The sequence below is a fragment of the Zingiber officinale genome, chromosome 5B (assembly GCF_018446385.1).
Source record: "Zingiber officinale cultivar Zhangliang chromosome 5B, Zo_v1.1, whole genome shotgun sequence".
Taxonomy (NCBI): domain Eukaryota; kingdom Viridiplantae; phylum Streptophyta; class Magnoliopsida; order Zingiberales; family Zingiberaceae; genus Zingiber; species Zingiber officinale.
This window is the reverse complement of record NC_055995.1, coordinates 117,177,022-117,204,060: the sequence shown is the minus strand read 5'-3', so window position 1 is coordinate 117,204,060 and position 27,039 is coordinate 117,177,022. Positions and strand designations below refer to the sequence as shown.

General features: G+C 43.3%; 1 protein-coding gene and 1 long non-coding RNA gene across 6 annotated transcripts; both read right to left on the bottom strand.

The window, feature by feature from the left end:
• Positions 1-6,570: 6,570 nt before the first annotated feature.
• LOC121987767 lies at positions 6,571-8,126 on the bottom strand. Its single transcript, XR_006113721.1, has 4 exons — positions 7,693-8,126; positions 7,302-7,554; positions 7,113-7,225; positions 6,571-6,794 (listed from the first exon to the last, which is right to left on the bottom strand). It is a non-coding gene; the product is annotated as an uncharacterized LOC121987767 (long non-coding RNA).
• A 378-nt stretch (positions 8,127-8,504) lies between these two features.
• On the bottom strand, positions 8,505-26,747 carry LOC121985506. Of its 5 annotated transcripts, none has more exons than XR_006113198.1 (4): positions 26,587-26,747; positions 11,551-11,638; positions 9,534-10,276; positions 8,505-9,382 (listed from the first exon to the last, which is right to left on the bottom strand). XR_006113198.1 is itself a non-coding variant. In XM_042539006.1 (3 exons), the coding sequence occupies exons 1-3, from the start codon at positions 26,596-26,598 to the stop codon at positions 9,110-9,112; spliced, it is 411 nt and encodes a 136-aa protein (XP_042394940.1). In that variant the 5' UTR covers positions 26,599-26,747; the 3' UTR covers positions 8,505-9,109. The 5 variants fall into 5 exon arrangements, 1 of the variants encoding a protein (XP_042394940.1); XR_006113197.1 differs by having other exon boundaries at positions 8,505-9,659; positions 10,198-10,276; XR_006113196.1 differs by having other exon boundaries at positions 8,505-10,276; positions 26,587-26,745.
• Positions 26,748-27,039: the final 292 nt, after the last annotated feature.

The following is a 27,039-nucleotide window of genomic DNA, read 5'->3' as shown; positions in this document are numbered from 1 at the left end:
GATCCACCGATCGATCCGGTGAGTCCCCGCGAACAGAACCTCTCTGGATCGATCCGTGGATCGATCCAGAGGTCCCAATCGATCAGTGGATCGATTGGGACGCTGCTGCTTCGCGCGATAAGTGCTGGATCGATCCGTGGATCGATCCAGAAGTTTTTCCAGAGCACAGAGGCGCTTTGGATCGATCCGTGGATCGATCCAAAGCCTCCCCGATCGATTGGGAGCATTCCAATCGATCGGGATTCGACCGTTAGCGTCGATTTAAGCCGCAGGCGTTCATTTCCTTCTGCAGCACTTCACCGAATCACTCCAGATCTCTCGCTAACTCCTCCACGGCGCTCTCAAAGATCAGATCGCCAGTTCTTGAAGAATCTTGGAAGCTTTCCAAGTCAAGAGGCGGATCAAAGGCAAGAAGAAAAGCTAGGGTTAGGGTTTTCAGTACTCATTGTAAGCTTTGCGCTTGTATTTTGTTTCCCTTTCCTTTCTTCTTGTACTGAGAGTCTTGTAGGGCTTCTCCGCCCTCGGTAGTTACCGAAAAGGAGTGTTTTCATAGTGGATGGTGCGTGCGTGGTGTGGATCCTTGGACTAGTCACCTCTTGTGAGGTGGATACCAAGTAAACCAACCGTGTTAGCATTGTATGCTTTTGTTTCTTATATTTCCGCTGCATACCATCAAAGAAACGAGCAATGCCGATGACGAGCACGCGAAGAGCTATTCACCCCCCCCCCCCTCTAGCTACTTTTGGTCCTAACAGCCCTTTCAGACGGTGATTCCGATAAAGGGCGACCTTGCTCTGATACCACTTGTTAGGGTCAATTTGCAGCTAGCGGGGGGAGGGGGTGAATAGCTTGCCGCGTTCGTTGTCTTGATGCTTCGTGATGATGTGCAGCGGAAAAGAACTCGAAGCAAACACTCACAACGCTAACAAGAGGATTTACTTGGTATCTACCTCAAGAAGAGATAACTAATCCAAGGATTCACACACGACGCTCACTCCACTAATAAAACTCCCCTTTTCGGTAACTACCGGAGGTGGAGAAACCTCATACACACTCACACATACAACAACTCAAGGCAAGAAAAAAAATACAATGAATACAAATGAAAAACTCTCTTCTTGCTCACTTGTTGCTTGTAGTTGCCTCTTGAACCTTGGAAGTGCACCAGCACTTGTCCCCAAGAGCTTCCAAGAACTGGCGAGAAGTGTCAGAGAAGATCGCGTGAAGATCGGGAAGAAGGATTTCCGCATTTGAACGCTTCGTCACCTTTGTATCTATGCTTCTAGGGCTTCCAATTGATTGGGGCTCCTCCCAATCGATTGCCACGTCAGATCCCAGCGATCTCGGTCGTCCAAAACTTGCATCTTGCGCAACGGTCGTATCCCAATCGATTGATCAATTGATTGGGGAGGTTTGATCGATTGGCTGATCGATTCAGAGTGTCTCTGTGCTCTTTGCTGGAAAAGGTTGGATCGATCAACCGATCGATTCAACTTTCTCGCGTCACACGCGATTTCCAACCCCCAATCGATCGGCTGATCGATTGGGAGAGCCCAATTGATCGACCGATCGATTCAGGAGGCTTCTGTTTGTGTGATAAACACCCCCAATCGTTTGACTGATCGATTGAGCTGCTGTTTATCACAGCATTCTCCCAATCGATCGACTGATCGATTAGGATTTGGTCCAATCGATCGGCTGATCGATTGTGATTTGGTCCAATCGATCGGCTAATCGATTAGCCACCCTTGACTTGCTTAACTCAAGCTTAAGGGTTCCCAAATTCAACATCTGGTCAATCGTGACCTATTGGAACTTCTCGTGCCTAGCATCCGGTTAATTTTGACCTGCTGGGACTTTTTCACCAAGTGTCTGGTCAATCATTTGACCCACTTGGACTTTTCTCCTCATGTCAAGTGTCCGGTCAACCATGACCCACTTGGACTTACCGTCTCGTGCCAAGTGTCCGTTCCTCCATGACCCACTTGGACTTCCACCAGATATCCGGTCACCCTTGACCCATCTAGATTTCCTTGTGCCTGGCTTCACTCACTAGGTCTTTCCATCTGCCTAACTTCACTCATTAGGGCTTTTCATTTGCCTAACTTCACTCACCAGAACTTTCCATCTGCCTAGCTTCACTCACCAGGACTTTCACCTAGCTTCACTCACTAAGATTTTTCCACTGTCCGGCTTCACTCACCAGAACTTTTATCTGCATAACTTCACTCACTAGGTCTTTCACCTGGCTTCACTCATCAGGATTTCTTTTGCCTAACCTCTAGTTAGGGTTTTACCAATCAAGTATCCAGTCGACCATGACCTACTTGACTCTTCTTTGCATCAAACTGGTCAAATCTTGACTAGAGAAGAATTGCACCAACAATCTCTCCAATCGGACGATTGCACCTGCAATCTCCACATATTGTCAAACATCAAGACTCAAGTTTGAGCCAACTAAATCTTAGTCAACCTGACCCAGGAGATATTGCACCAACATTAGGCAGCATGGGCTTAGACTATGCATTGAGACAAAATCATCCCACACTCCTAACTAGTGCTAACACTATATAGGAAAGGGCTGAATTTGAAAAATGGGAGCGATTGAACTGTATAAGTCTAAGTATCATGAGACTTTCTATTACAACACCAATTAAATGCTCAATAACTGAGAGAAATGATGCTATGAGTGTCTTTAGCCAATTAGCATATCATTTCGTGGCAAACAAAAAAGTCAAGACTATCACACTTCTTTCGAATTTGATAATTATGTGGCATAACGACAAAGGAAACATCAAGAAGTACATTATGGTGATATTTAATATTGTCACAAGTTTGCAATCATCTGGAGGTGATTGAATATTTAGACTCTGATTTTGCTGGATACTTAGATATTAGAAGGTCCACTTCAGCCTATATTTTCATGCTGATCGGAGGGACTACATCTTGGAAAAACTTCAAACAAATGCTAGTAGTCTTTCTACTACGGAGACAGAATTGATAGCATACTACGAAACATCTAATCATGGAATTTGGTTGCGGAACTTCATCACAGTGTTGCAGATCGTTGATGACATTGATAGACCATTAATGATCAACTGTGATAATAAAATTGTAGAACTTTATGCCAAGAATAACCGTAGTTTATCGAAGTCAAAGCACATCGACATCAAGTTTTTGGCGATTATAAAAAGAGTTCAGAGTTGTCGGTGATGATAGAGCACATCAGCACATATTCCATATTGGCAGTCCACTCACCAAGAGCTTGGTGAGTAAGCTGTTTCATGCGCATCCTGTGGATATGAGAGTCTTTCTTATTAGGAATGACAATGGGTACGATTTGGATCGGATTTCATATATTCCATACTCATCCCCATCTATTATATCTATCTTCATAACCATCTAATATTTAACTTTCATTTCCATCCTCATATCGTCACATGATCGGATATTCATACCCTCCCATCATCCTATTACTACCTACAATTTTTTTTTTAAAAAAAAATGAGATATGTGTTGGTGATCGGGTAAAGAGGATATAGATTCCATTTTTGAAATCATAAGACTATGATAATTATTTGTTAATGCAGTTTAGCATAAAATATTTGTAAATATGGTTAGACTCTTTTGGGTTATTCTGGACCAGTTGAGATTTGACATATATTGATAACATTTAATGTAATTTTCATACTACACACATTTTGATTTGTATCATTAATGATATTGGTATTTTAATTACTGTTGGGGCTTAACATAGTCATATATAGTAATTATGAGCTCTTTAGTCTTATATCAATGAAGTTAATAGACCAAATTATTTATATACGTATTTTGTATCATAAAATTTGATATCAACTATAGTTATATTTCAACTCACATATAATCCAAGTGGAAGATTATTGAATTTTATCTTTTTAGGTGAGTTTAATTGTAATTTGTATATTCAAATATGAACCGAACCAAATCCGTTAAAGTGATTTAACTCTGATTTTTTTATTTTAGGTTGTTGGATGTAGATTGTATGTGTAAGATCGTTATCATTAATGGATTGATACCGAACGGATTCTCCTTATAAGAGTGAGGTTCTTATTGGATTAGTACGTCAGACGTATCCCTTCATTTTCCATTGACATAAAAAATTCGACGTTGTTACCCTAAATTCGAAAGAAGACTTCTCCCTCTGTTTTTTTTAACAAGATCTTGAGATAAAGGATGGTTTATTGAGACAATGACTCTTCTACTCTCAGATTTCATCATGGTTTACAATTTATGTAATTTCATATGTTGAAATTAAATTATGCTTGGATTTATTATTTTCTCTATTAGATTTTTTTATTTATTCTTAGAAATGGCTATGGAAAAACTTTAATTCCTATCCGCGTGATCTATGTACCGAACAGATACTGCATGCCCACGTCACATCAACTATATATACTACGTTCTCTTCTGACGGTGACTTACATGCAATGCAAGTTTCTCATATTCTCATTTTATTTTCTTCTATACAGCTGTTTGCGTTCTCATCTTCTTCAGATTTAATTAATCATCTGTAGCAATGCATTCTTGTCTGAGATTTTGATTTTTCATTTTTGGGTCGATTCGAAGAGAAGAATTCAGTAAAACTGCTACAATACTGAGGAACAGAGAATGTCGGCATGCAATATTGTTAATAAGAAGTCGCGTGTTGATAAAAAGTCACAAGCGAATTGTCAAAATGAAAAGTAACTAGCCAGTGACGAAGGCAGGCATAGCTGTGACTGTGAGTTATTCGATATTTTATTTTCTTAAATTTCTATAATAATTTTGAAATGGCAGTTTCAGCGTATCAACAGGCTGTCCGTCAAAAATCCAGCCAGGATGTAACAGGCAGGAGCTTTGACATATTGCTTTATAACAACCGATCGAGGTCAAAAAGGTTATGGAAGCGTTTAGCTTTCATGTCTAGCTGTGTGCCATTGCCTTTTTGACCGGTCGTCGCAACTCGATCGCAATGCACGGAAGCTTCGCAGCGTATACTAAAACACAAAAGTATATACGAAATGCATGTGAGTCAGCAACACGTGGGATGATTAATTAAGTCAAATCGGAAGTCGAGCTGAAAGTCAAAGTTAAAATGAATCCGGATCCAATTAAGACGAGCTCGGATAAGTCAGGACATGCTCGGATCAAGTCAAGTCGAGCTCGGGTTTAGTCAAAACTGACTTCGGATCAAGTCGGTTCCTGATAGAAGACCTCAAGTCAATTTTATGCAAGTTGCATTCGAGTTTGGTTTGCCCAAATTAAGACTCTAATTCCACTCGGTAGTTATTAAAGTGTTCATCACCAAGAGAAGTGGACGCGGTTTGCCATTGCCTTTCACTTTCTATGTAAAGGTAATCCAACACCAAGACAAGCAATCTCATAACTCTATTTCTCCATATCTTCTTTTTCTTTCTTTCTTTCTCCGAGGTCTGATTTGAACGAGGAGCATTGCCAAGGCTTGCCTTAGCCTCCTTTAACATCTTTTTAGACCTTCACTTAAAGGATTTACAGCTGGTTACTAGACATCCCTAAATCAGACCTGAAGGAGGTCGATCTATTGAAGCCGACTTGAAAGGAGTCGACTCGAAGGAAAGCGGGTCCGAACTAAAGAAAGCCGACTTGACATAAGACGACCGACCCAACTTGTAACCAGTCGGTTGAAATTACTCGATCGTGATTATCCTGAATGAAATCGGTCTATTGAACCTGACCTAAAGAAAATTGATCTATGCAAAAAAATTTTAAAAAAACTGTTGAAATTACTCTATTGTGATTATTCTGCTGAGTCATCCCATTTCTTGATGTCGGACCACCGGATCTACATTTTCATAAATATATGAGTGATAGAAAATTAACGACCACAGGCGACACGGGGAGGAGATCTCTGGATATAGCAGTAACGGATGGTGTATATTGGTTTCTGTATGAGCTGCTTGATATTAATTTCTTGCGATATATCTGATATGTCACTGTTGAAACTTTTGTTAATAACGTGACACAGCGAAAGCAGTGGACTACAATCCATAGTTTGTTTGTTTTTTCTCTCTTTTTACATTTTCTGTCTCTGTTTTCCATCTATATTTCACTCTGGGTGTCTGGATTAAACTCTAAGTTAGTTAGAAACCTGAAGATTTAGCCATCTTAAGAAGGATGAACTTCATCCGTGGAGACAGGTGACATGGTGATGTTGGGGAGCATCAGTGGAAAAGCTCCGGCGCAGTGTTTCAGCTGCATATCTGCTCAAAGTTAATGATAAACATTGTGGTCCTCTCAGTTACTGCGCAATGCATGACAGCCCATCATGTAGTCTTCCAGTGATGTAGTAAATTTTATGTTCCACTGATGACCGCAATACGAACAAAGTCATTGCTCGAACCAACACAAATTTTATGTCCTCCTTTCCAGCTCTCTTTAAACGCAAACACCAGTACTGCTTCATTTGGCGGTGGAGGAGCTGTAGTACTTGCTGCACAGTGCCTGCCTTAAATGCATCATTCAGACACACTTTGGCAGCGAGAAAGGCGCTCTGGTTCCATGCATTTCCTGTCAAAATTTATTAATTAATTTATATATATATATACACACGTCCGGATGCATAGATATATATATTGACTAATTAATATTATAATAAAACAGGGTCAGAACTCAGAACAGAACAATGAGCTAATAAGTTTTCAGTGCGTAGATACTGTAATTGAAGTTCTTAAAACGTCACATCGCGTCAGTTACGTGTTTCTTCTACCTTCTCTTCTTGTTATGCTTCTTCTTCGTCACTGGCATTATATTCCAAGAAAATATTAATGAGTCTGAAGTTGATGATGCAAATGATTTGCATTTAAGCTCTTGATTGAATATTAGCTAGCAGTAAATAACGTTTTTTTGCAGAGTTACAAGATTTACTATAATCACAAGAAAGAAAGAAGACACGGATGCATGCTTTGGTGTATGCACATTGAGCTCAATACGGAGAACATCAAAAAGAAAGACAAGCATGTATAAGTATAATCAAAAATATATAATTTACTAAGAAAAGTAGAAGAAAGAACATCGATACTGTAAGAATGAAGATAAAGGCTGCTGAGAAGCTATACTTTGCCTTCAAAATCTTTGGCCGTAGGGAACTATGAAATGGAGGCAAAAATGTCGGTTATGAGGAATGAAGCCTGGTCCGAGCTCACTTAGGCACAAACTCGAATCGACTCACCTGCATGAAGCAGATTACGTAGATATATGGTGGCCATTGAAGACCTCGAGCCAGACAACATTCCCCATAACCTCACCTCCAAACAACGCGCACGCCAGCGCCATGCTTCTTTCTCAGCAGCTGGAAGATGCTCTGTGACTTGTAGAAGACGAAGAAGCTCAGACGTCGGCATTAAGAGGAGTGGAAACATAAAGCGTAGGAGCTAGCTAGTCCAGTGCAGCTAGCGCAGCATGAGAGAAGTACAAACGCTGGAGCAGAGACGGTCATTTATTGCGACACCCACAGATTCCTTCGTTCCCGCAATAAATGATCATCGTGCCGATCGTCCACTGATCAATCAACCAAAACGTCAATTGATTGTTTTTTGTTTTGTTTTGTTTTTGGGTGGAGGAGGTAATAAATTGGTTGTCAGTCATGTGATGCGGAGGGAATACTATATGTATGAAAGTATGAACTCATCACCTGACCTGGGTATGCATTGGCAGGTAGTCGACCTCAAACAATTCCACCGCGCTCCTCCACCTTGTACGTACCTGCTTCTGCCCGTTAGCTCTTCCTCCGCTTCTCTCTCTCTCTCTCTCTCTCGTCATCATTAGCTTATTATTATTTCGCCTCCTCTTCGCACGCGTGACGCACACGCACGATAACTCATCTCGAGAGGGAGGGAGGTGGTGGTGGTGGTGCGCGTATAGAGTTATATTGATGGGAGTTAATGATGTTACCAGGCACGGAATTGGGAAGTGAATTGAGGAGAGGAGAAAGGGAGTTCCCGATGTGAAGTAGGAGGGGACCGGAGACTGAGTGCCTCGAGCTGAACAGGTACGGCTGGTGACTCGAAGTCCGATGGCCGGGGAAGGGGTGGGTCGGCGTCAGTGGCTGTCACCTGTGGGCAGGGACCTGGCGTTAGTAGCTGTAGAACTAAATAAATATATATATATTTTTTATATTTATATTTACTGAAGCAGATAACTCAAGTCAACACTAACTCAGCGTTGCCGCCGGGCCCGTAGCGCGCTCATTCTCACCACCGCCAACTGTCGATCAACGGCAAATCGCCTAACAGAGGCAGTAGCCACCTGGCTTTGAGTTGTAGCTTGAAAGATAATAGAGAAGAATATTGTCAGCCATAATTCTCCGGAATCAAATTGCAGGCATCATCACGTGATTATTATATAAATAAGAATACATTCAGACGGTGCCAATTATTTCAATAGAAGATATCATAACGAGGGCATCTATCATGCAAGCGGATACAACAGAACCAATTCCAAAAAATCTGGAAACAAAATTATAGCTGTATTTAATAATATTTCCTTTCGGTTACACTCCATTTAATTATGAATGAACAAAATTCAAAATTGAGCAAAATTAAAAATGATCGGTGACAACAGCCATGATGAAATCAAGAACGAGATGTCTACTTTGATTGCTGAAAGCTTTCGGACGTTCAGTAGTTGCCTTTTGGGACGACCCATTTTTGGATGCTGTGGATGATCCTTGGCTGGGTCTAGAAGTCGGTGGCCACCGCCGGCAGAGGAAGTGGTAGCTGCTGGAAGTAGCAGCATCACGTTTCTCTCTAACTACAGCTCCCTGAGAACTGATATGGCTTTCTTTTATCTTTCCTCTTGGCCTGTAGCCTGACCTCTCTTTGGTAGCCATCTCTCCAGGATCTGGAGATGGACCTTGTTTCGCCGGATCAAATCCCCTTGGGTACCCGAGATTCCACTTCTGCTTTGTGGACCTTCAATGCTTTGCAGTGGTAGCCTTCTCCAGGCTCTCCACATTCAACCACTCAGACCACGAAGTTGATTCAACAGTGCATCGACCATCTCAAATCAGTGCAAACATAGAGCCTCAGCATTCCCATAGCTCTTGACAAGTTTCTCATATTACTGAAAGGCCTCGTCTTTTCGCCCATGATTGAGCTTGAAATTTGCAGCTTCCTGAATGATTAAATATATTTTGAATATCAGAAAGCAATCTGGCCACAAACAAGAAGGACCAGTTCGGATTTGTCCGTGAATATGTTTGCATACTGATGAAGACTTCCTTTGCCTTTGCCAATTTTTTCTCCCTAACATGCAAAGCAGCTTGAAAGAGTACAGGTGATACACTATCGAGCAACATATCTGATCGTGCATTGATGAGTTTTTGAGCCTGACAAAAACAACTAAACTATACTTCCACGACCAAAGAAGACGATCTTTGATATTATCTCTTTTGCATTTAACAGGAATGTGTTACCAAAACTATCAACCACTACTGATGTAAAAAATCTAATACCTCCATAAAGAACAACCAGAAATACCTTCCCAGATAGTGCAAACTTGAGAGACCAAGTTTTCTTTATGAGTAGCAATCTGGATATTGAAGGAAAAGTTACTGTCGATGACTCAGTGCCAAATGCTAACTGATCCGGAGGTTGGATGCAAAACTAAAAACTGAGGGTTAGATGATCATCATTCCCTTCAACGAAAGATCCAAGTCTATTATGAAAATTAACATGATATTTGAGAGCACGATGAATATAATCCATCTGGTGTTATGACTATTTTTAAAGATACAAAATAAAAATATATGCGTACTAAAATATAATTCAACTTTAATTTATTATAACCTAACCATTACTTTAAGAATGGAAAAAAATGTTGGTTGCGATTTTGTAACAACATGAGCAAGCCAAGAACAATCCATTGTAATTTGTAACAAAACGAGAAACAGAAATGAGCAAGGGATAAACACATTACTAGAAAATAAAGTGTAAATATATTTTTTTTCCCCATTATTCTGCAGTTCTCATTTACGCGCACGACAATTGAATCAACAAAATAAAAATGTAATTTACCTTATGCGATGTTTATCTTTTGATGTAATCGCAAAAATAGGATGTTTAACTTTTGATGTACTTGCAAAAATATGAACCTAGCAGCATAGACACTAATAACATAGCTTTTTTGTTTATTTATACTTACAGTTTTGGCAAAGGGAGGCAACGAGCTTGAGGCAACAATTGCATAAATTGCAAGAAACTCACACTTATGCTCACATAGCCTACAGAACATCAAGCATGGTTGCTTAGAGGCCTCTTGAAACATAATCACATTGAGCAAAGGAGAAAATGCATCTATTTAGAAAATAAACAAATTGAGACTTTATGGTTGTTAATCATAAAGATCTTGTTTTGATGTTGGCTGTCAGATGGCCAACAATGAAAAATATTAACCACACCAACCTATCCTTTCATCAGATGCCAAAAATCCAAATATTATATCTATATGCTTTGGTGATGTAAAAAAATTAACAACCACATCTATGTTTGCAGCACAGAGCACAAAATCCAGTCAACTCGACGATTTACATTTCTAAACTGTAAAGTTTTCAACATCTTAAGAAACAAGTTTCTATAACCTACCGATACTAAATAACTATAACCTTAATACAAACTTCTTAGTTCTTATTCTCTTCTTCAGAACATGGATCTCAGTCCATGACAAAATGACAACATAACCTTATCCACAAAGCTCCAGGCCAGCCAAGGTGAGCAATAGGATTGTTGGATCAAGTTGTTAGGTGCACTGTAACCTTTTTTCTCTCCTAGGCATCTCTGCTGCAGAAGAGTTTTTGCACGACTTGAGAGCTTTATGTCCACTTCTTGTTTATTTTCTCGCATTTTCATCTATGTTTATGAAATCTGTTTGTATTTGTACGCATTAGACATTATAATTAGTTGGATTATGTTTCAATTGCTTCCATTCTAAAAAATATTATTGTTTAATTATTAAACTTGGTGAGTGTGTTGCCCTTGTGCTGTACAGTATGGTTGCCATGCATGGATGTGTTAAATGACATCTCGATGGCTTTGTCAATTGTTTGGTAAGGGGGGGTGTTTTGTTGGAATTATCACGCCAAAAGGGTGACTCTCCCTAGTCTTGGGAAGGGTCCCCACTCGAGGATGTCAATATAAATCTTGTCTGTGCAAAATTATATGATTGATAGTATTCATTTTTTCTAAAAAATTATATTTTCATTGCCTAATATTTTCTTGAGTCTCTAGCATCAGAGCTCTGCGTTTAAAAAATATATATAAATAAATAACACGGATCTAATTGTTACAACAGCAACCATGTCCAACATGTAGCAAAGTATAATCTGCTAACCAACAATCAAACCGAGAGTTCTTTTGAATTGGATATGAAGTTCTTGGTAATCTAAAATTAAATTTGGCAAGTAATTTAAAATAAAGTGAAGAAAAATAAATTGCTATTACATTTGCAAATATTAACTCAAAATGATAAAAGAAACATGCAAGGGTTTGAGTTTCTCACAGGTAGAATTTCTCGCAAGTTATGCAAGTAGAGTTTCTCACAAATTATGTGGCTGCTACCTCGAGCTTGTTGCCTTCGTTTGCATTAACTAATGAAACAAACTACAAGTTAGTGTATCTCATTACCTTATGGGCAAAGAGGTTGAGATAAATGTTATCAATATAAGAAAACATTTGTTGAAATGGACAATTAAATAACTTAAATAAAAGTAATTGGGATGTTCAGCCACAAGGAGAATAAAAGAGAAAAATCTGGAAGTGCCAAATTGAGAAGTAATAAACAATTACATGAAACAGTGATTCATGAATTTTCAGATAATAAAGCACAAGTGTAGATATGTGTGTGAGTGTGTGCACATCAATGTAAATGTTCGTGGAAATACTTTCAAATGTGTTTCTGTTTATTGATTCACATTATTCTTGTTTCCTTTTGAAATTTGTTTTGATTACCAAATAATATCCAAGTTCAGAAAGTAATCAATTAGTAATGTGCACATTTGAATGCTATTCATGAGTTTCACAACCAGAGACAAATCTTAAAAACAGTCTAGTGTCTGACATTGAATTTCATGTAACAATCCAGTGTGCACATAAAAGTAACTCGATCTAACAACTTCTATCAGTGAGTAATAGACGAGCCAGCTAGAAGTCCCCTTTCATGAAATATCTGGCTTATCAATCTAGGTGTAAAATAAATGAATTAAACTGCTAGACCAAGCTAGTATAATGATGGATTTTTCAGTCTACAATTCCATAAAACTGTAAGTATATCAGTTGTTATGCTTAAATAGAGATATGTGATTGAGATTAGAGACAAGGATGGTGATTCAATTTCCCACCCATCCTACAAGAAGAAAGGTGAGGCATCCCAAAGTGGAGAAAGATACACCTACCACTTTACCATCCCTATCCAATGGAGCAAAAGGAATGGGCCAAAATGAGAAGAAAAAAAGTCTCCTGCAAGTTTATTAGTGTAATGTTCTACAATTTTACATACTTAAATAAAGGTGTGCAGTTAGGATTAGAAAAGGGATGGTGAATCAACTTCCCATCCATTGTAGAAATAAGGTGAGGTGTGGCAAGGTGGAGAAATGGATTTCCCATGTTCCTATTTCCACTCCTATCCAATGGATCAAAAGGAATGGGTTTAAATGAGAAAAATATGTGCTAAAAGTTCATTAGTGTCCTGCACCAATTGACTACATAACACGAGTAAGACTCTGCTAAACTTGTGAGCTCGTTGGGAAAGAGAACGTTAACCGATCTCATGGATAGCTAGTGCTTGTTGAAAAATGAGAGTATGCAAAATCTCATTCAAGTTGAAGGCTTTGATAGAATAAACATTGATGACACTGCAATATGATTGCAGTAAAAATCATTACCAATTAGCGCATGCAACCTCTTCCATAGCCATAACTAAGTCAATCTTCCCATCAATGTCTTAGGGACCTCTTTCTGACTTGATTAACTACCATTACACACATCACATACTCTTTAAATAGACTACAAGACATTAATACTTCACTCGATTCCTGAATTTGTCAAATGTAACCAATATTACTAATATACAAGTACAAGTACCCAACAAGGGTGTGGATCCATGTGATGAACATAGATGATTCTAAAAGTTTTTACACATGATTGATAGGGATTTCAGTGTCCGAGTGTTAGTATCTTACACAAGTATATGGAGTAGACAAGAAGAGTCTAAGTATTATGATATCACACCACAATGTAATATGCCATTTCCTCAAACGCCCATGAAAATTAGAGACATGTACAAAAATAATAGTTTTATAATAGATTTGTATGCAAGGTAGCTGGAAGTATGTGCAATTTCTCTGTACTACTGCCCACCTCACTTATGGACAACTTTTTCTAATACAACTAGGAAGTATGCAGTTCCCAGTAAAATGGATTGGTTTAGGTACCACTGAAGTGGGACAAATTGCCATCCCTATTCATGGAAAAAACTCACACAAACAAGGTAGGCACAATTATAGTTCTTGATTGGCAAATTACTTATTTATAATTCACTGTGTGCATCAAAAACATATAAAATTTTCCCAAGAATAAACTAGCTATAAGATCATTGTTGAAACAGGATGTAACGAACAAACCAGGAGATGACGTGGAGATCAAAGTCAAGGTGATGTGGCGGTCAAAGTCAAGGGAAAGAAGCATTCCCCAACAGGTTTTGTTATTCGGCCAACAATAAGGCTCGCAGGACCAACCCGGCCAGATTACAAGTCGTTCGAAGTAGGGTCGTTCGGCCCTTAAGCCGGTCGGACATAGGGGGTTTGATGCTTTACTCTTGAATTCGGAAGCTAGCATGTCCGGTCATGCAATAGCCGACTGAGTTTAGGGGATGTCCGACCCACCACACAATTGATAGATCATAAGTCTGGTCGAGGGAAAGGTCAAGACTTCTTACTCTGTATGAGCCTCTCTATACACGCCCTATCGACCTATTAATGGTCATCCCTATGAGTTTTCACACGATAATATATTTGTGTATCCGTTCGGTAATATAACCGGACGAGTTTTGATGGCCCCATAACCCGGGCCTAAAGCACTTACAAACCCGACCGGATAAAAGGCTGACCGGGCTAAGGAAAGGGTCCCGATGTTGGCCCTCCGACACTCAAGTCAGTCACCGGAATAGTAGAAAGACAATAAAGAACTGTAGCAGCAACAAGAGCATGAATACAAATAACGCATACCTCCACAGGTGCATAAACCCCCTATTATATAGTGCTAGCGGATGTGTATGCTCTTAATGAATGTGCGCATTTTCCCAACTGTCTTATGACAAGACAAGTATCAGGGACACTTTTCCTTAACAGGGCGTGCAAACCTCTAACATGACAGTGGAAACTTCCGTCGTACAATTTGTCGACGAACCATGCCGTGTTGTCAACGACACTAACTCCCAAAAGGATATGATAAGCTATGCAAAGGGTGTCACTGTTTGGCCAAGTGAGGGAGCCGCTCGGCCAAAATTCCCTGCTTGATCGCCCAAGGTTATTCTTCTCCATGGTCCCTCGGCTCAGTAGATTGTTCCTTGTCCGACCGGACAAGCGGTCCGATCGAACTATCCTTCATTTGGTCGTCATGGTTGCACACATCTGTTCTCCGCCCTTTAGTCATCCGGTTGATGGGATGTCTCTCGCCCGAACAGATGAGCGAGCTGGTCGGACTAGCCTTCGAGCAATACCTTGATCCTAAGCCCTCCTGTTACTGAGTAAGTACTAATGCCTAATCGGACCCTTCATACCCGATCGACCCATTGTTATCCGCTCGGTCAACTTTGGTGATCGGGTGATTCCTTTGACCACCTTAACTTTGACCTCCACGTTAGCAGCTTTTCCCACCTTTAACTCGTCCTCGATATGCTCCTTTTGCCACCGCATCATCAAGTCAGGGAAGTTAAAGGAAATCAATTGGTAGCACGCAAGTGCTATGTTGATATAATCAAAATTGAAGCCAACTCCGCTCAAAAGATTCAACGGATAGAGGTTAATACTATTCAGGAAGCACCCCCTATCTTAGTTTATAAAGAAAAAGAAAAGGTGCAGATTTAACCCGGTCGTCCGAAGGCCACCACCCAGGTAGCGTCCGAACTGGCTCCTGAGCTTAAAATTGAGCTGGTTAAGTGCTTGACACGTAATAACGACGTTTTTGCCTAGACGCCCATAGAAGTGACGGGCACATCACCAAGAATCATAGAGCATGTACTTCATATTTACCCAGACGCCCGTTCGATTAAGCAAAGAAAGTGAGATTTTGAAGTCGATCAAAATAAATTCATCCTGGAGGAAGCAGACAAACTACTAGAGATTGGCTATATCCGTGAGGTCCAATTTCCAAGCTGGCTAGCTAATGTTGTCTGGTGTCCAAGCCCGAAAACACGGGGAAGGTCTACATCAACTTCAGAAACCTCAATAACTCTTGTCCCAAATATTAGTATCCCTTGCCTCGCATCAATCAAGTGGCGGGCTGCACCTCTAATTGCAAGTTTATCAGCATTGGACGCATATCAAGGATATCATCAAGTCCCGCTTGCCAGGGACGACCAGGAAAAGGTTATCTTCATAACCACTAAAGACATTTACTTTTATAATGTTATGTTGTTTGGACTAAAGAATGCATGAGCTACTTACCAACGGTTCATGAACAAAGTCTTCTAGAGAAAAATAAGGCGAAATATAAAGGTGTACGTAGATGATATCCTCATCAAGTCCCTCCGAGTTCCGGATCTGTGCACAGATATAGAAGAAACCTGCAAAACTTTAAGGCAATACAGGCTTAAACTCAACCCCAGCAAATGCTTGTTTGGAGCTAAAAGTGAACATTTTCTGGATTACATAGTCTCAGAACGGAGAATTAAGGCTAATTCGTAAGGTACAAGTTCTACGTGATATGGCTCCTCCACGCAATTTGAGGGTAGGCATAGAGGCTGGTCGGGCGAATCACTGTATTATCACGTTTCATTTCAAGATCGGCCGATCGGAACTTGCCTTTCTTCAAGATTCTCCGCTAGATGAGTAAATTTCAATGGGACGCTAATTGCGATAAGGTGTTCGAAGAGCTGAAGAGTTATTTATCTGCCCTGCCCATATTAGCTAAACCAATAGTAGGAGAATCTTTGTGGGTTTACTTATTTGCTAATGAGTATGTTGTTGGGACAATATTGGTAAGGCAAGAGGGGAAAGGACAACAACCAACTTGTGTATTTCTTTAATCATTTATTAAAAGCAGTCAAGTGTCGCTATACCACACTCAAGGAATTGGCGTACAAACTGGTTTTAGCAGCTTGAAGGTTGCGTCCTTATTTTTTTATCACATCCGATCATCGTGCTAACCAACAGCACATTGACCGCTCGAGGTTGATATTGTATGTCATATTCACTAAGCTTCGTGGTCCACTTGATCATAACAGTAAAAAAGCAGGCTGAATTTCGAGCCGTAGGATGATAAGATGCAATGATGGATATGTAGAAAAAAGTACATTAATAACAACACACATGTACACGTGTTACCAATAAGAAACGCGCGTTTGTAACTGATGTGACAAGTAATTATCCCGAAGTGTCGACATATGTACCGAGATAAGCTTTATTTTTCGCAACTCCAATAAAAGCTCAATCGGTTTTTAATCTCGAACGAGTTTTTAAGGCTTGTCTAGAGAAACAATAATTGGAGCGATAAACGAAAATCCGGCCAGATTCATTCTGGACTAGCTTTAACTCCGAACAGAATTAATACCAAACGGATTTAATCCTAAACAGTTCCAAATATTGTCGGTCTTAACTAGATAAGTGTTATTTGTCATAGTCCGCCCAGCCTCAAAGGTCGAACGAGTTTGATTCCGAACGATCCTCACCTCACTATATTCAGCCCAGACCTTGGCCCGGACGGATTTACATTGTCCTTAATCTATCATACACACTCAGGACAAACAAAAGTTGTTAGACAACCAAACATCAGAGTTGATCCGGATATAGTTGAGTGGCAGAGAGGAAATTAGGAGGAAAAGACGGGGGCATTTAGGTCTTTTTACAAGCTAGGGCTTTAAAGGGAAGAGGGCTGGTTCGTGAAGAAGGGGGGCTGCTTCGGGTTTGTTGGACGCCGCCACCACCGCGGAGAGGGAATTTTTGGAGAGGCGGCGGCAGAGATCAAGGAGAGGAAGGGAGAGATGAAGGGCACGGGGTGTTCTTCGAGCCGCAACCACCGCGACACAAGAGGCACTGTTGAAATCGCCACCACCCCTCTCTTCTCCGGTCTTCTCCGCCGATGGCCCCCTTGGAGCATCGCCGGGCTCCAGAGGCTGCCGACGCTGACACCTCTCGCTGCAGCCACTATCGCAGCCGTCTCCGGCCACCAGTGCCATCGTCCCGTGTAGCCACGACCACAGCCGTCTTTGATGGCCATCACCTCCAGCGTTCGACGCCGTCTACAGCTCCGGCGGTCGCCAACGACGCCTCCAGTCGTTGACGACACCTCTAGCCATCGCCGCACACCTCCCTGGCCGACCCGTCTCCACACGCCACAGCTGGTGGGTTCCGCCGCCTGCTCATGCTTCCGCCCTTGCCCCTTCCAGCTATCGCTGGCGCTTCCGGCGGCCGTCGCCGCTTTCCCCAGCGGTCAGCAGCATCCTCCACCACTATTGTCACCTCCTGCGGTCGTAGGCGGCTGTGGGTGTCGCCATTGATTCCCGTATCTGCCTCCTTCACCCACGGGACAGCCATCATCGGACGGACTCAGATTTGTTTATTTCGATCTTCGAGTTGGGATAGTGCTCGGTCATCGAGTCGAGGAGGTTCCCACCATCGGGCTGCATCGGATTCCGTGCCGCCACCATTAGATTTGACTTCTCAGCGGGTTCACACCCATCTACTTGTCACGACCGCGACGACTTGATCAGCACCACGACCAACTCATCCATCCATCCGAGGGCGCCCCCCTGGGCCAGGGTACGTTCTCGTACCTTTTCTGCATTTAGTTAACTATTTTGTCATTAGTATTCGATTGCTCATATATCTGTGGGATTCGCCTCGAGCACCGAGGTACCAGAGGCCGGGGCGACCCGGTCGCTGGATACAGGTACAGTTGATCGGAGGAGGACTTCAGACGATCTGGTCAAAGTAGAGGACAGCTCACCACCGGGTCAAGAGGATGCGGTCAACCCTCCAGACACGTCATACCGGCAGGTTCGTCTTCTCAGCTTCCAGACAGGATCAATTTGGCGCCGTCTGTGGGAACGCGCCTGATCTGGAACGTGAAGATGGACGATGCCGGAGAGTTCTGCCATTCTCATGACCCCGGTCAGTTTTCCCGTTATTTATTTTGTCAGTTATATGATTTGCATTAGTTCCTCGGGCGAAGACCCCCAGCCGATCGGCCGGGCGGATTATATACGAGCCACACGCTCGATGTAGAAGACCCCCGAGCCGATCGGCCAGGCGGATTATATACGAGCCACAGGCTCGAGCGAAGACCCCCGTGCCGATCGGTAGGAGGTTTATATCAGCCACGTGCTCGAGGCGAAACCCCGTGCGTCGGTAGGAGGTTTATATCCGAGCCACGCTCGATGTAGAAAGGCCGATCGGGGCGGATTATATCGAGCCACGGGCTCAAGACAAAGCCACCGTCGATCGTAGGAGGTTTATATCGAGCCACGGGCTCAAGAGCGAAACCCCGTGCCGATCGGTAGGGAGGTTATATCGAGCCACCGCTCGAGGCCCCGTGCGTCGGTAGGAGGTTTATATCTGAGCCCGTAGACCTCGAGCTCGACCCCCGAGCCGACGGCAGGGAGGATTATATACGAGCAGGGGCTCGATGGGAGCCGAGCAGCCGGGAGGATTATATATGAGCCCGTAGCTGCTAAGGGCTCGATGGCGAAGACCCCCGAGCCGAGCAGCCGGGAGGATTATATACGAGCCAGGGGCTCGATGGCGAAGACCCCCGAGCCGAGCAGCCGGGAGGATTATATACGAGCCAGGGGCTCAATGGCGAAGACCCCCGAGCCGAGCAGCCGGGAGGATTATATACGAGCCCGTAGCTGCTACGGACTCGATGGCGAAGACCCCCGAGCCTAGCAGCCGAGAGGATTATATACGAGCCCGTAGCTGCTACGGCCTCGATGGCGAAGACCCCCGAGCCGATCGGCCGGGAGGATTATATTCAAGCGATCATCACCGGTTTCGGACCAGTTCAGCGGACCAGCACCTCATATATCTATCTCCCCCGTTCGGGGTCGAGCAGTCGTCGCGGCCAGGTATCTATTCTTCCGATCGACATCATTCCGGTCGCACGCGCGGTATCGTCTGCCCGGCATTTATCCGACCGATCGACATCATTTCGGTCGCACGCGCGGCATCGCCCGCCCCGCATCTATTCTTCCGATCGACATTATTCCGGTCGCACGCGCGGTATCGTCTACCCGGCATTTATCCTACCGATCGACATCATTCCGATCGCACGCGCGGTATCGTCCGCCCCGCATTTATCCGACCGATCGACATCATTCCGATCGCACGCACGGTATCGTCCGCCCGGCATTTATCCGACCGATCGACATCATTCCGGTCGCACGCGCGGTATCGTCCGCCCGGCATTTATCCGACCGATCGACATCATTTCGGTCGCACGCGCGGCATCGCCCGCTCCGCATCTATCCGTCCGATCGACATCATTCCGATCGCTCGCTCAGCATCTTCGTTGTTGTGTGCCCGGCATCGTCATCGCTCGCAGAGATGTTTTTGTTTCTCATCCGGCATCTCCGCGGTCGTGCACTCAGCATCGCTTGTCCACTCGGTCTATTCATGGTCCATCGTGCCGCTCTGTCTGCTATCATGGCACTCGTCGCTTGCTTGTTGTTTTGGCACTCGCTTGACGTTGTCATTCGCTCAGCATCTTCTGCTCGGCGTCTATCCACCTGATCGGCATCGCTTTGATCGTCCGGTCGGTATCTTCGCGGCTGCGCACTCGGCATTGGTCCGATTGCAGACTTGGTCCGCTCGGTACCGTTACCATCTCCTACGACACCACTATTATAGCGACCGCTCGAGCGACATTATATTATTGGTTCAGCGATTTAGCTTTGACATCGAGAGCGGTTCAATTCTTTGCAATAGACTGTCCAGTCAGTCGGACTCACGCCTCCTTCGACTAGACTTGAAGGGGAGGCTTGTGATCCGGATATAATTGAGTGGCAGAGAGGAAATTAGGAGGAAAAGACAGGGGCATTTAGGTCTTTTTACAAGCTAGGGCTTTAAAGGGAAGAGGGTTGGTTCGTGAAGAAGGGGGGCTGCTTCGGGTTTGTTGGACGCCGCCACCACCGCGGAGAGGGAATTTTTGGAGAGGCGGCGGCAGAGATCAAGGAGAGGAAGGGAGAGATGAAGGGCACGGGGTGTTCTTCGAGCCGCAACCACCGCGACACAAGAGGCACTGTTGAAATCGCCACCACCCCTCTCTTCTCCGGTCTTCTCCGCCGATGGCCCCCTTGGAGCATCGCCGGGCTCCAGAGGCTGCCGACGCCGACACCTCTCGCTGCAGCCACTGTCGCAGCCGTCTCCGGCCACCAGTGCCATCGTCCCGTGTAGCCACGGCCACAGCCGTCTTTGATGGCCATCACCTCCAGCGTTCGACGCCGTCTACAGCTCCGGCGGTCGCCAACGACGCCTCCAGTCGTTGACGACACCTCTGGCCATCGCCGCACACCTCCCTGGCCGACCCGTCTCCACACGCCACAGCTGGTGGGTTCCGCCGCCTGCTCATGCTTCCGCCCTTGCCCCTTCCAGCTATCGCCGGCGCTTCCGGCGGACGTCGCCGCTTTCCCCAGCGGTCAGCGGCATCCTCCACCACTATTGTCACCGCCTGCGGTCGTAGGCGGCTGTGGGCGTCGCCATTGATTCCCGTATCTGCCTCCTTCACCCACGGGACAGCCATCATCGGACGGACTCAGATTTGTTTATTCCGATCTTCGAGTTGGGATAGTGCTCGATCATCGAGTCGAGGAGGTTCCCACCATCGGCCTGCATCGGATTCCGTGCCGCCACCATTAGATTTGACTTCTCAGCGGGTTCACACCCATCTACTTGTCACGACCGCGACGACTTGATCAGCACCACGACCAGCTCATCCATCCATCCGAGGGCGCCCCCCTGGGCCAGGGTACGTTCTCGTACCTTTTCTGCATTTAGTTAACTATTTTGTCATTAGTATTCGATTGCTCATATATCTGTGGGATTCGCCTCGAGCACCGAGGTACCAGAGGCCGGGGCGACCCGGTCGCTGGATACAGGTACAGTTGACCGGAGGACTTCAGACGATCTGGTCAACGTAGAGGACAGCTCACCACCGGGTCAAGAGGATGCGGTCAACCCTCTAGACACGTCATACCGGCAGGTTCGTCTTCTCAGCTTCCAGACAGGATCAAGAGTAAAGACAAATGACTAATTCAATAGAAACTTAACTGTACAGCGGACACAAGCATTGAGTTCTTATTCATTAACCAAAAGAAGAAAGGAAGACAAGGCAAATCACAGTAAATTAAAAAATAAGTCACGCGAGCGATTTTAGAGCAATCTCTTGCGAAGTGAGTAGGGGATTCGGAAGCCAGATACCCTCCCTCCTTTAGTTGTTCCACGACACCATCAGCTCCAAGAAGAAGAGCTTTATTGATAGAGCTAGCACTCGATGCATTGAAATCATGTGATTGGAGGACAGCTTTTTTCCATATTTCAAATCGCTCGCATTCTCCCGCTTGGTAGGCATCCAACGCCGCCTGGGCAACTGTTAATTCAGCAGAGATTCGCCAGCTCGGATTCTTTAGTAGATAGAATAGTCTGGTCGGTCTAAGTCCGAACGTAGAGAATCCCACTCAGTTTTTTGAGCCGCTAGCTCAGATTCTTTAGTAGCCAACTCAGAGACATGTATAGTTTTTAGTTCCTTCATCTGAGCGGAAAGATGCTCGACCTCTACAGTTTTTTCGTCTAAATCCACTCTCATTTTCGCTCGGCGAGTTACTTCCAAGCAGAGTTGGGTTTCAGAAGTCTCCAAAAGCAGTGGCCGTGGTGGATTTAGTCGTCCGGCTGCCAGAAGCCCCGCTGGAAGGGATGGCTGGTTGGGAAGCCCACTCAGGAATGGCTGGTTGGGAAGCCCACTCAGCTAACAGTGCCCACTCCTGAGCAAGGAGCTCTTCCCCCAAATTAATCTCGTCAACGACCAGAGATTCAAAAATGACGTTCACCGCATAAAATAAGAAATATCTTAGTTAGTAATAACATAATGACCAAGTTACCAAAACTTACGAAAAGAGCATGACAGCTTTGTCCGAATGTGGCTCAAGCCAAACAAGTAAAATAGGCCTTCACGTAGCCACTTGTGGATTTTAAAGCATTGGCCGCTCAGCTTAGTGGCATATGAAATAAAGGCTAGGTCGCACTTAGCGGAGGAAGGGAAGATTGCAATTCGGTTGACCAGGTGACTGGCTCAGGCATCTCAATAGAGATAAACCGAGATTTCCAACCATTGTTCGAGGAAGGCATGTCCTCGAAGAAAACCGTCATCAGGCTAGATTGAAAAAGGCAGACCACGGGCTCTAATTTCTTAGGGTAAGAGAACAAATAAAGATTGTGAATCGGAGGAATGTCATACAAGTGAAATAGCATGAACATGTTGCACATAGTGCGGAATGCATTCAGAGAAAACTGTTATAGAGGAATATTGAAATATCGACTCGCCTCCAACATAAACAAAGGGACGAGAAAACGTAGGTCGGCCGCTAACAGATCCTTAAAGAAAGTAATATGGTTAGAAGGAGGACGATGAGGACGAGCGTCTGGGGCAAGAATAACAATATGATAACTCTTCGGGATTTTAAACCGAAGGTGGATGGAAACTCTATCAGAGTTATCAAAGTCTAAGCAAGTAAGAGTATACCAGAAAGTGAAAGATTCTTAAGCCATAGGATAACGTAGATAAAAAAGGGAACGAGCAACTTACTAGACCACTTAGGGCGTGAAAAAAAAGAGGTTTGCAAAGGAAAATCGTCGAGGAGGAAGACGAAGCGCAAAGTGTTAGGAGTTGGTGTCGTATAGGGTTTTTGTAGATTACAACCTGATTATAGCCATTACAGTCGTTAGATCAAAATAGCAGACACAGAGGATCGTTGATTTGTAGGAGAGAGGTGTCATTGATCCATACGAAGAAGCATGCGTCAGATGACATTTCAAAGAACGAGGAGTGGAGCCACGTGACATTCGCCCATAAAAGAGCATTTATGATGGAGGTGACAACTACATCATTATACAGCCAAAGCGCCTCTCCGCGCATCCTCGGTACTCTCTTCTAAATAGAGGACCGCTAACAGACAATTTTTAAAAAATATCACTAAGTGCCCAGGCGCAAATGAAAACACGAATCTCCGAACAACCCTAGTCAAAGGGGTGAACGGACAAAAATCGGACTTGGGTCCAGTCAGTCGGCTACACCTCCTTCGACTAGACGAGAGGTTAGTAATATGGGATGTAACGAGCAGACACAGAAGATGATGTTGAGATCAAAGTTAAAGTGACGTGGTGGTCAAAGTCAAGAGAAAGAAGTATTCCCCAATCGGCTTTGTTATTCACCTAGCACTAAAACTCGCAAGGCCAACCCAACCGGATTACAAGTCGTTCGGAATAGGACCGTTCGACCCTTAAACCGATCGAGCATAGGGGGTTTGATGTTTTACTCTTGAATTAGGAAGCTAGCATGTCTGGTCATGTAATAGCCAACCGAGTTTAAGAGATGTCCGACCCACCACGCAATCGATCGACCATAGGTCTGGTCGAGGGAAAGGTCAAGACTCCTTGCTTTGTACAAGCCTCTCTATACACAACCGGTCGATCCTATTACTAGGTTTTCATATGACAATATGCTTGTGTATCCGTTCAATAATATAATTGGACGAGTTTTGGTGGCCCCATAACCCGGGCTTGAGGCACTTACACACCTAGCCGGATAAAAGGACGACCGGTTCTTAGGCACTTAGCTTCATATTACTTCCTGGATGGATTTTTAGCACGTATAGGTTGTCATATTGCTTCTCAAATGGATTTCCAGCATGACCAAGGCATTATATTATTCTCCGAATAGATTGCTAACGCCATTTAGTACAAAGTCAAGCAGCTTAATGCAAGGGCAGGTCGATCGAAATATACCCAGCAGACAACATGATTAGAGAATCCTAACAACTTGTCAGAATAACAACCATATGTTAGAGAATATTTTTTTTGAACCTTCCTCGAGGATTATCATGTTTCTCATAAGCCGACCACTTATAACAACATATTCCTTTAATTGCCTCATCAATGATATAAGCTATAAATGACAAAAGAGATACACATGTGGGTAATGGAAGATTTCTCGAACAATTATTGGACAAGTTGTACACTACCCATTACCCAACAACCTCTGACATTCTTTGGCATCTCATGATTATGAAGATTATGAAATGTGGTATATAAAGGGGTCATCTCCGTTGGCAAAGTACATTTTTTCAATATCTTAAGCTTACTCTCGCGTGAACATTCTCTACTATTCTTCATTCACCCGTCTTCATTCACCCGTCCGGAATTTGTACTGACTTGAGCATTGGAAGACCTTCGCCAGGAACTCCCCTGGTTTCTGGGCGCTGACATTTTGTTGACTCGTTTTAGTGTGTGCAAGATCGAACGGAAGCTTCTCCGTGGAGCAAAGAGTCTTCTCCCAGTCAAAAACCAAGTCAACGTTGCTAGCACGCCATCTCTTCAGTTTTAAGAGAGAATCAATTGTGAAGTACCAAGAAATCATGAACAAAAAACACATTGACAAAAGATGCATCAGCACAAGCCTATAGAACTATCTCAATCAAGTTTGCCACATCTAGCTATGTCCATGAACCATTTTCGTGACTTCCAAATTGTGAATTATAGCACACCATGAATCACAAAGTTCAAGAAAAAAGAATTTTATCTTACTTGGAATAAGTTTTACACCTTAAAATATATAAAACAATTTTTTTATTTAATATTATCATATTTATTAATGGAGCAAGCTGATATTGATTCTTAAAGGTCATATATTTCCTCTATAATACGGTACAAATTATGAAATCAAATGGACAAATACTATATTTCATCATCAAAAATCAATGTTGACACCACTCTACCCATCAACTCCGCACCACAAATATGAATTCTCGTAACCTTACAATGGCGTATGACCATATTAACTATACCTATTCATGAGTCATGATGATGGAACTCATCGCTTTTACCAAGCATAATATAGCACACTTTTTATGATTAAATAAGTGTGTGGAAGAAGAATATTAGCAAATCAAATGTTTTATGCATGTAAGAAACTAAACTTCTTGACATTATTAAGATTCAACAAGAAATGTAGGGAAAGAAAGACATAATACAAAATAGAGATCCTACTGAACTTCACCCACACCTCATAAAAATAATCAAATTGATTGACTAATTAACTTTTAAAAATCAGTTGTAGTACTATTTTATCAGTTAAATGAAACCTAAAGCACCATTTGTTGCTAAATTTACATGGCTGTGGTGCTAGAAATGTTTAAACAAACTATCAAAGGAGTAATAATATGGCAAAACTCATTGGAAAGCACCAAATAATAATGTTATGATGCACATGAAATCAGGAGCTCATCATGGCTTAGGAGAATGAACTGTCTAGATTATTGCATGTTTTATTACAATAAACATGCTTTGAATAACACTACAGTGATACCACTTTGTATAACCATGGAAAGCTTTGGACGTCTAAGCATATTTAATGTTGGAGCTTTTAGAAAACATATACTCTTAAGGCCTAGAAGAAACGAACGAACAATCAGTTAACACAACAGATCGTGATAGCACCAGTATAAAACTAGCCACGCCACCAGATCTTTAAGTTCTTCACCGAGTATGACGTCCTAACGTCAGTCTAGATCTCGATACCTAATATTTAATGGACGAGACGAGAATTCTCGTAAGTGCAATAAGAAGAAGAAAAAAACAACTGTTCCTTGATCCATCTTTCCAAGGTTGTAAACAGTTTAAAGTGTGGAAAATCAAAACTATTTGCCACCTACTTGTATATGATGAGATCAATGGCCGTTTCTCAACTTTCACTCATCATATTAAGAAAAAGTACAAAACTGATACAGTATTTCCGAACAGCTTGCTTCGGCTTGAGTTAGACTCGTCACTCGAGTACACAAACTCTTAACTTTAACACAGATTACATAACCAGACAACAGAGACAGGCTCCTCACTTCGCAAGCACCGATCTAACGCCCTAGTGAATCAGAAAGCTCGTACATTCACAGGTCAACGGAGTTTTTGAGGAATTCCGCAAGCCACGAACCATTGCAAATACTAAAAAGAAATTGAAAACTGGAAACTAAAGAGTAAAACCTACAGAAATCAACCCTGAAACAGAACCCGAATCCATCAGGCTCTAGAAAAAGGCAACACACATATGCTAAAATCACCTGAAATCTCATTCGACCGTCGGTGCACTAGCGAAACCCTCTCGCTCCTGCTCTTCACTGGCGGAGGAAGCAAGCGGGATAATTTATTAGGGCGGAAACGAGAGCCCAACGTCGCCGACGAATTTAATAAGCACGAGAAGCGCGGCTCGCATCGGTCCACGTCGCCGTTTCCAAAAAACCGCTTTTAATATTACAGCGCTAAATGCTTTAATATATCGCCGGCATGTGCCGGGCGAAAAAGGTAACGTAACAGAGCATGCCGTTTTCCGACGCCAGGCAGCTGCACGACCTGGTTTGCTCCCTTCGACGCAATTGTACGTCCACGAAACGTTACCGTCTTCGGTACTGGTTGCCACTCTGTGGGACCAGTCCTTTTCATTGGTTATGGTAAGCCCCTGAGCTCGGATCACGCTACAACTCATTACGGTAACTTCGAGGCTTGCGCCTTGGATT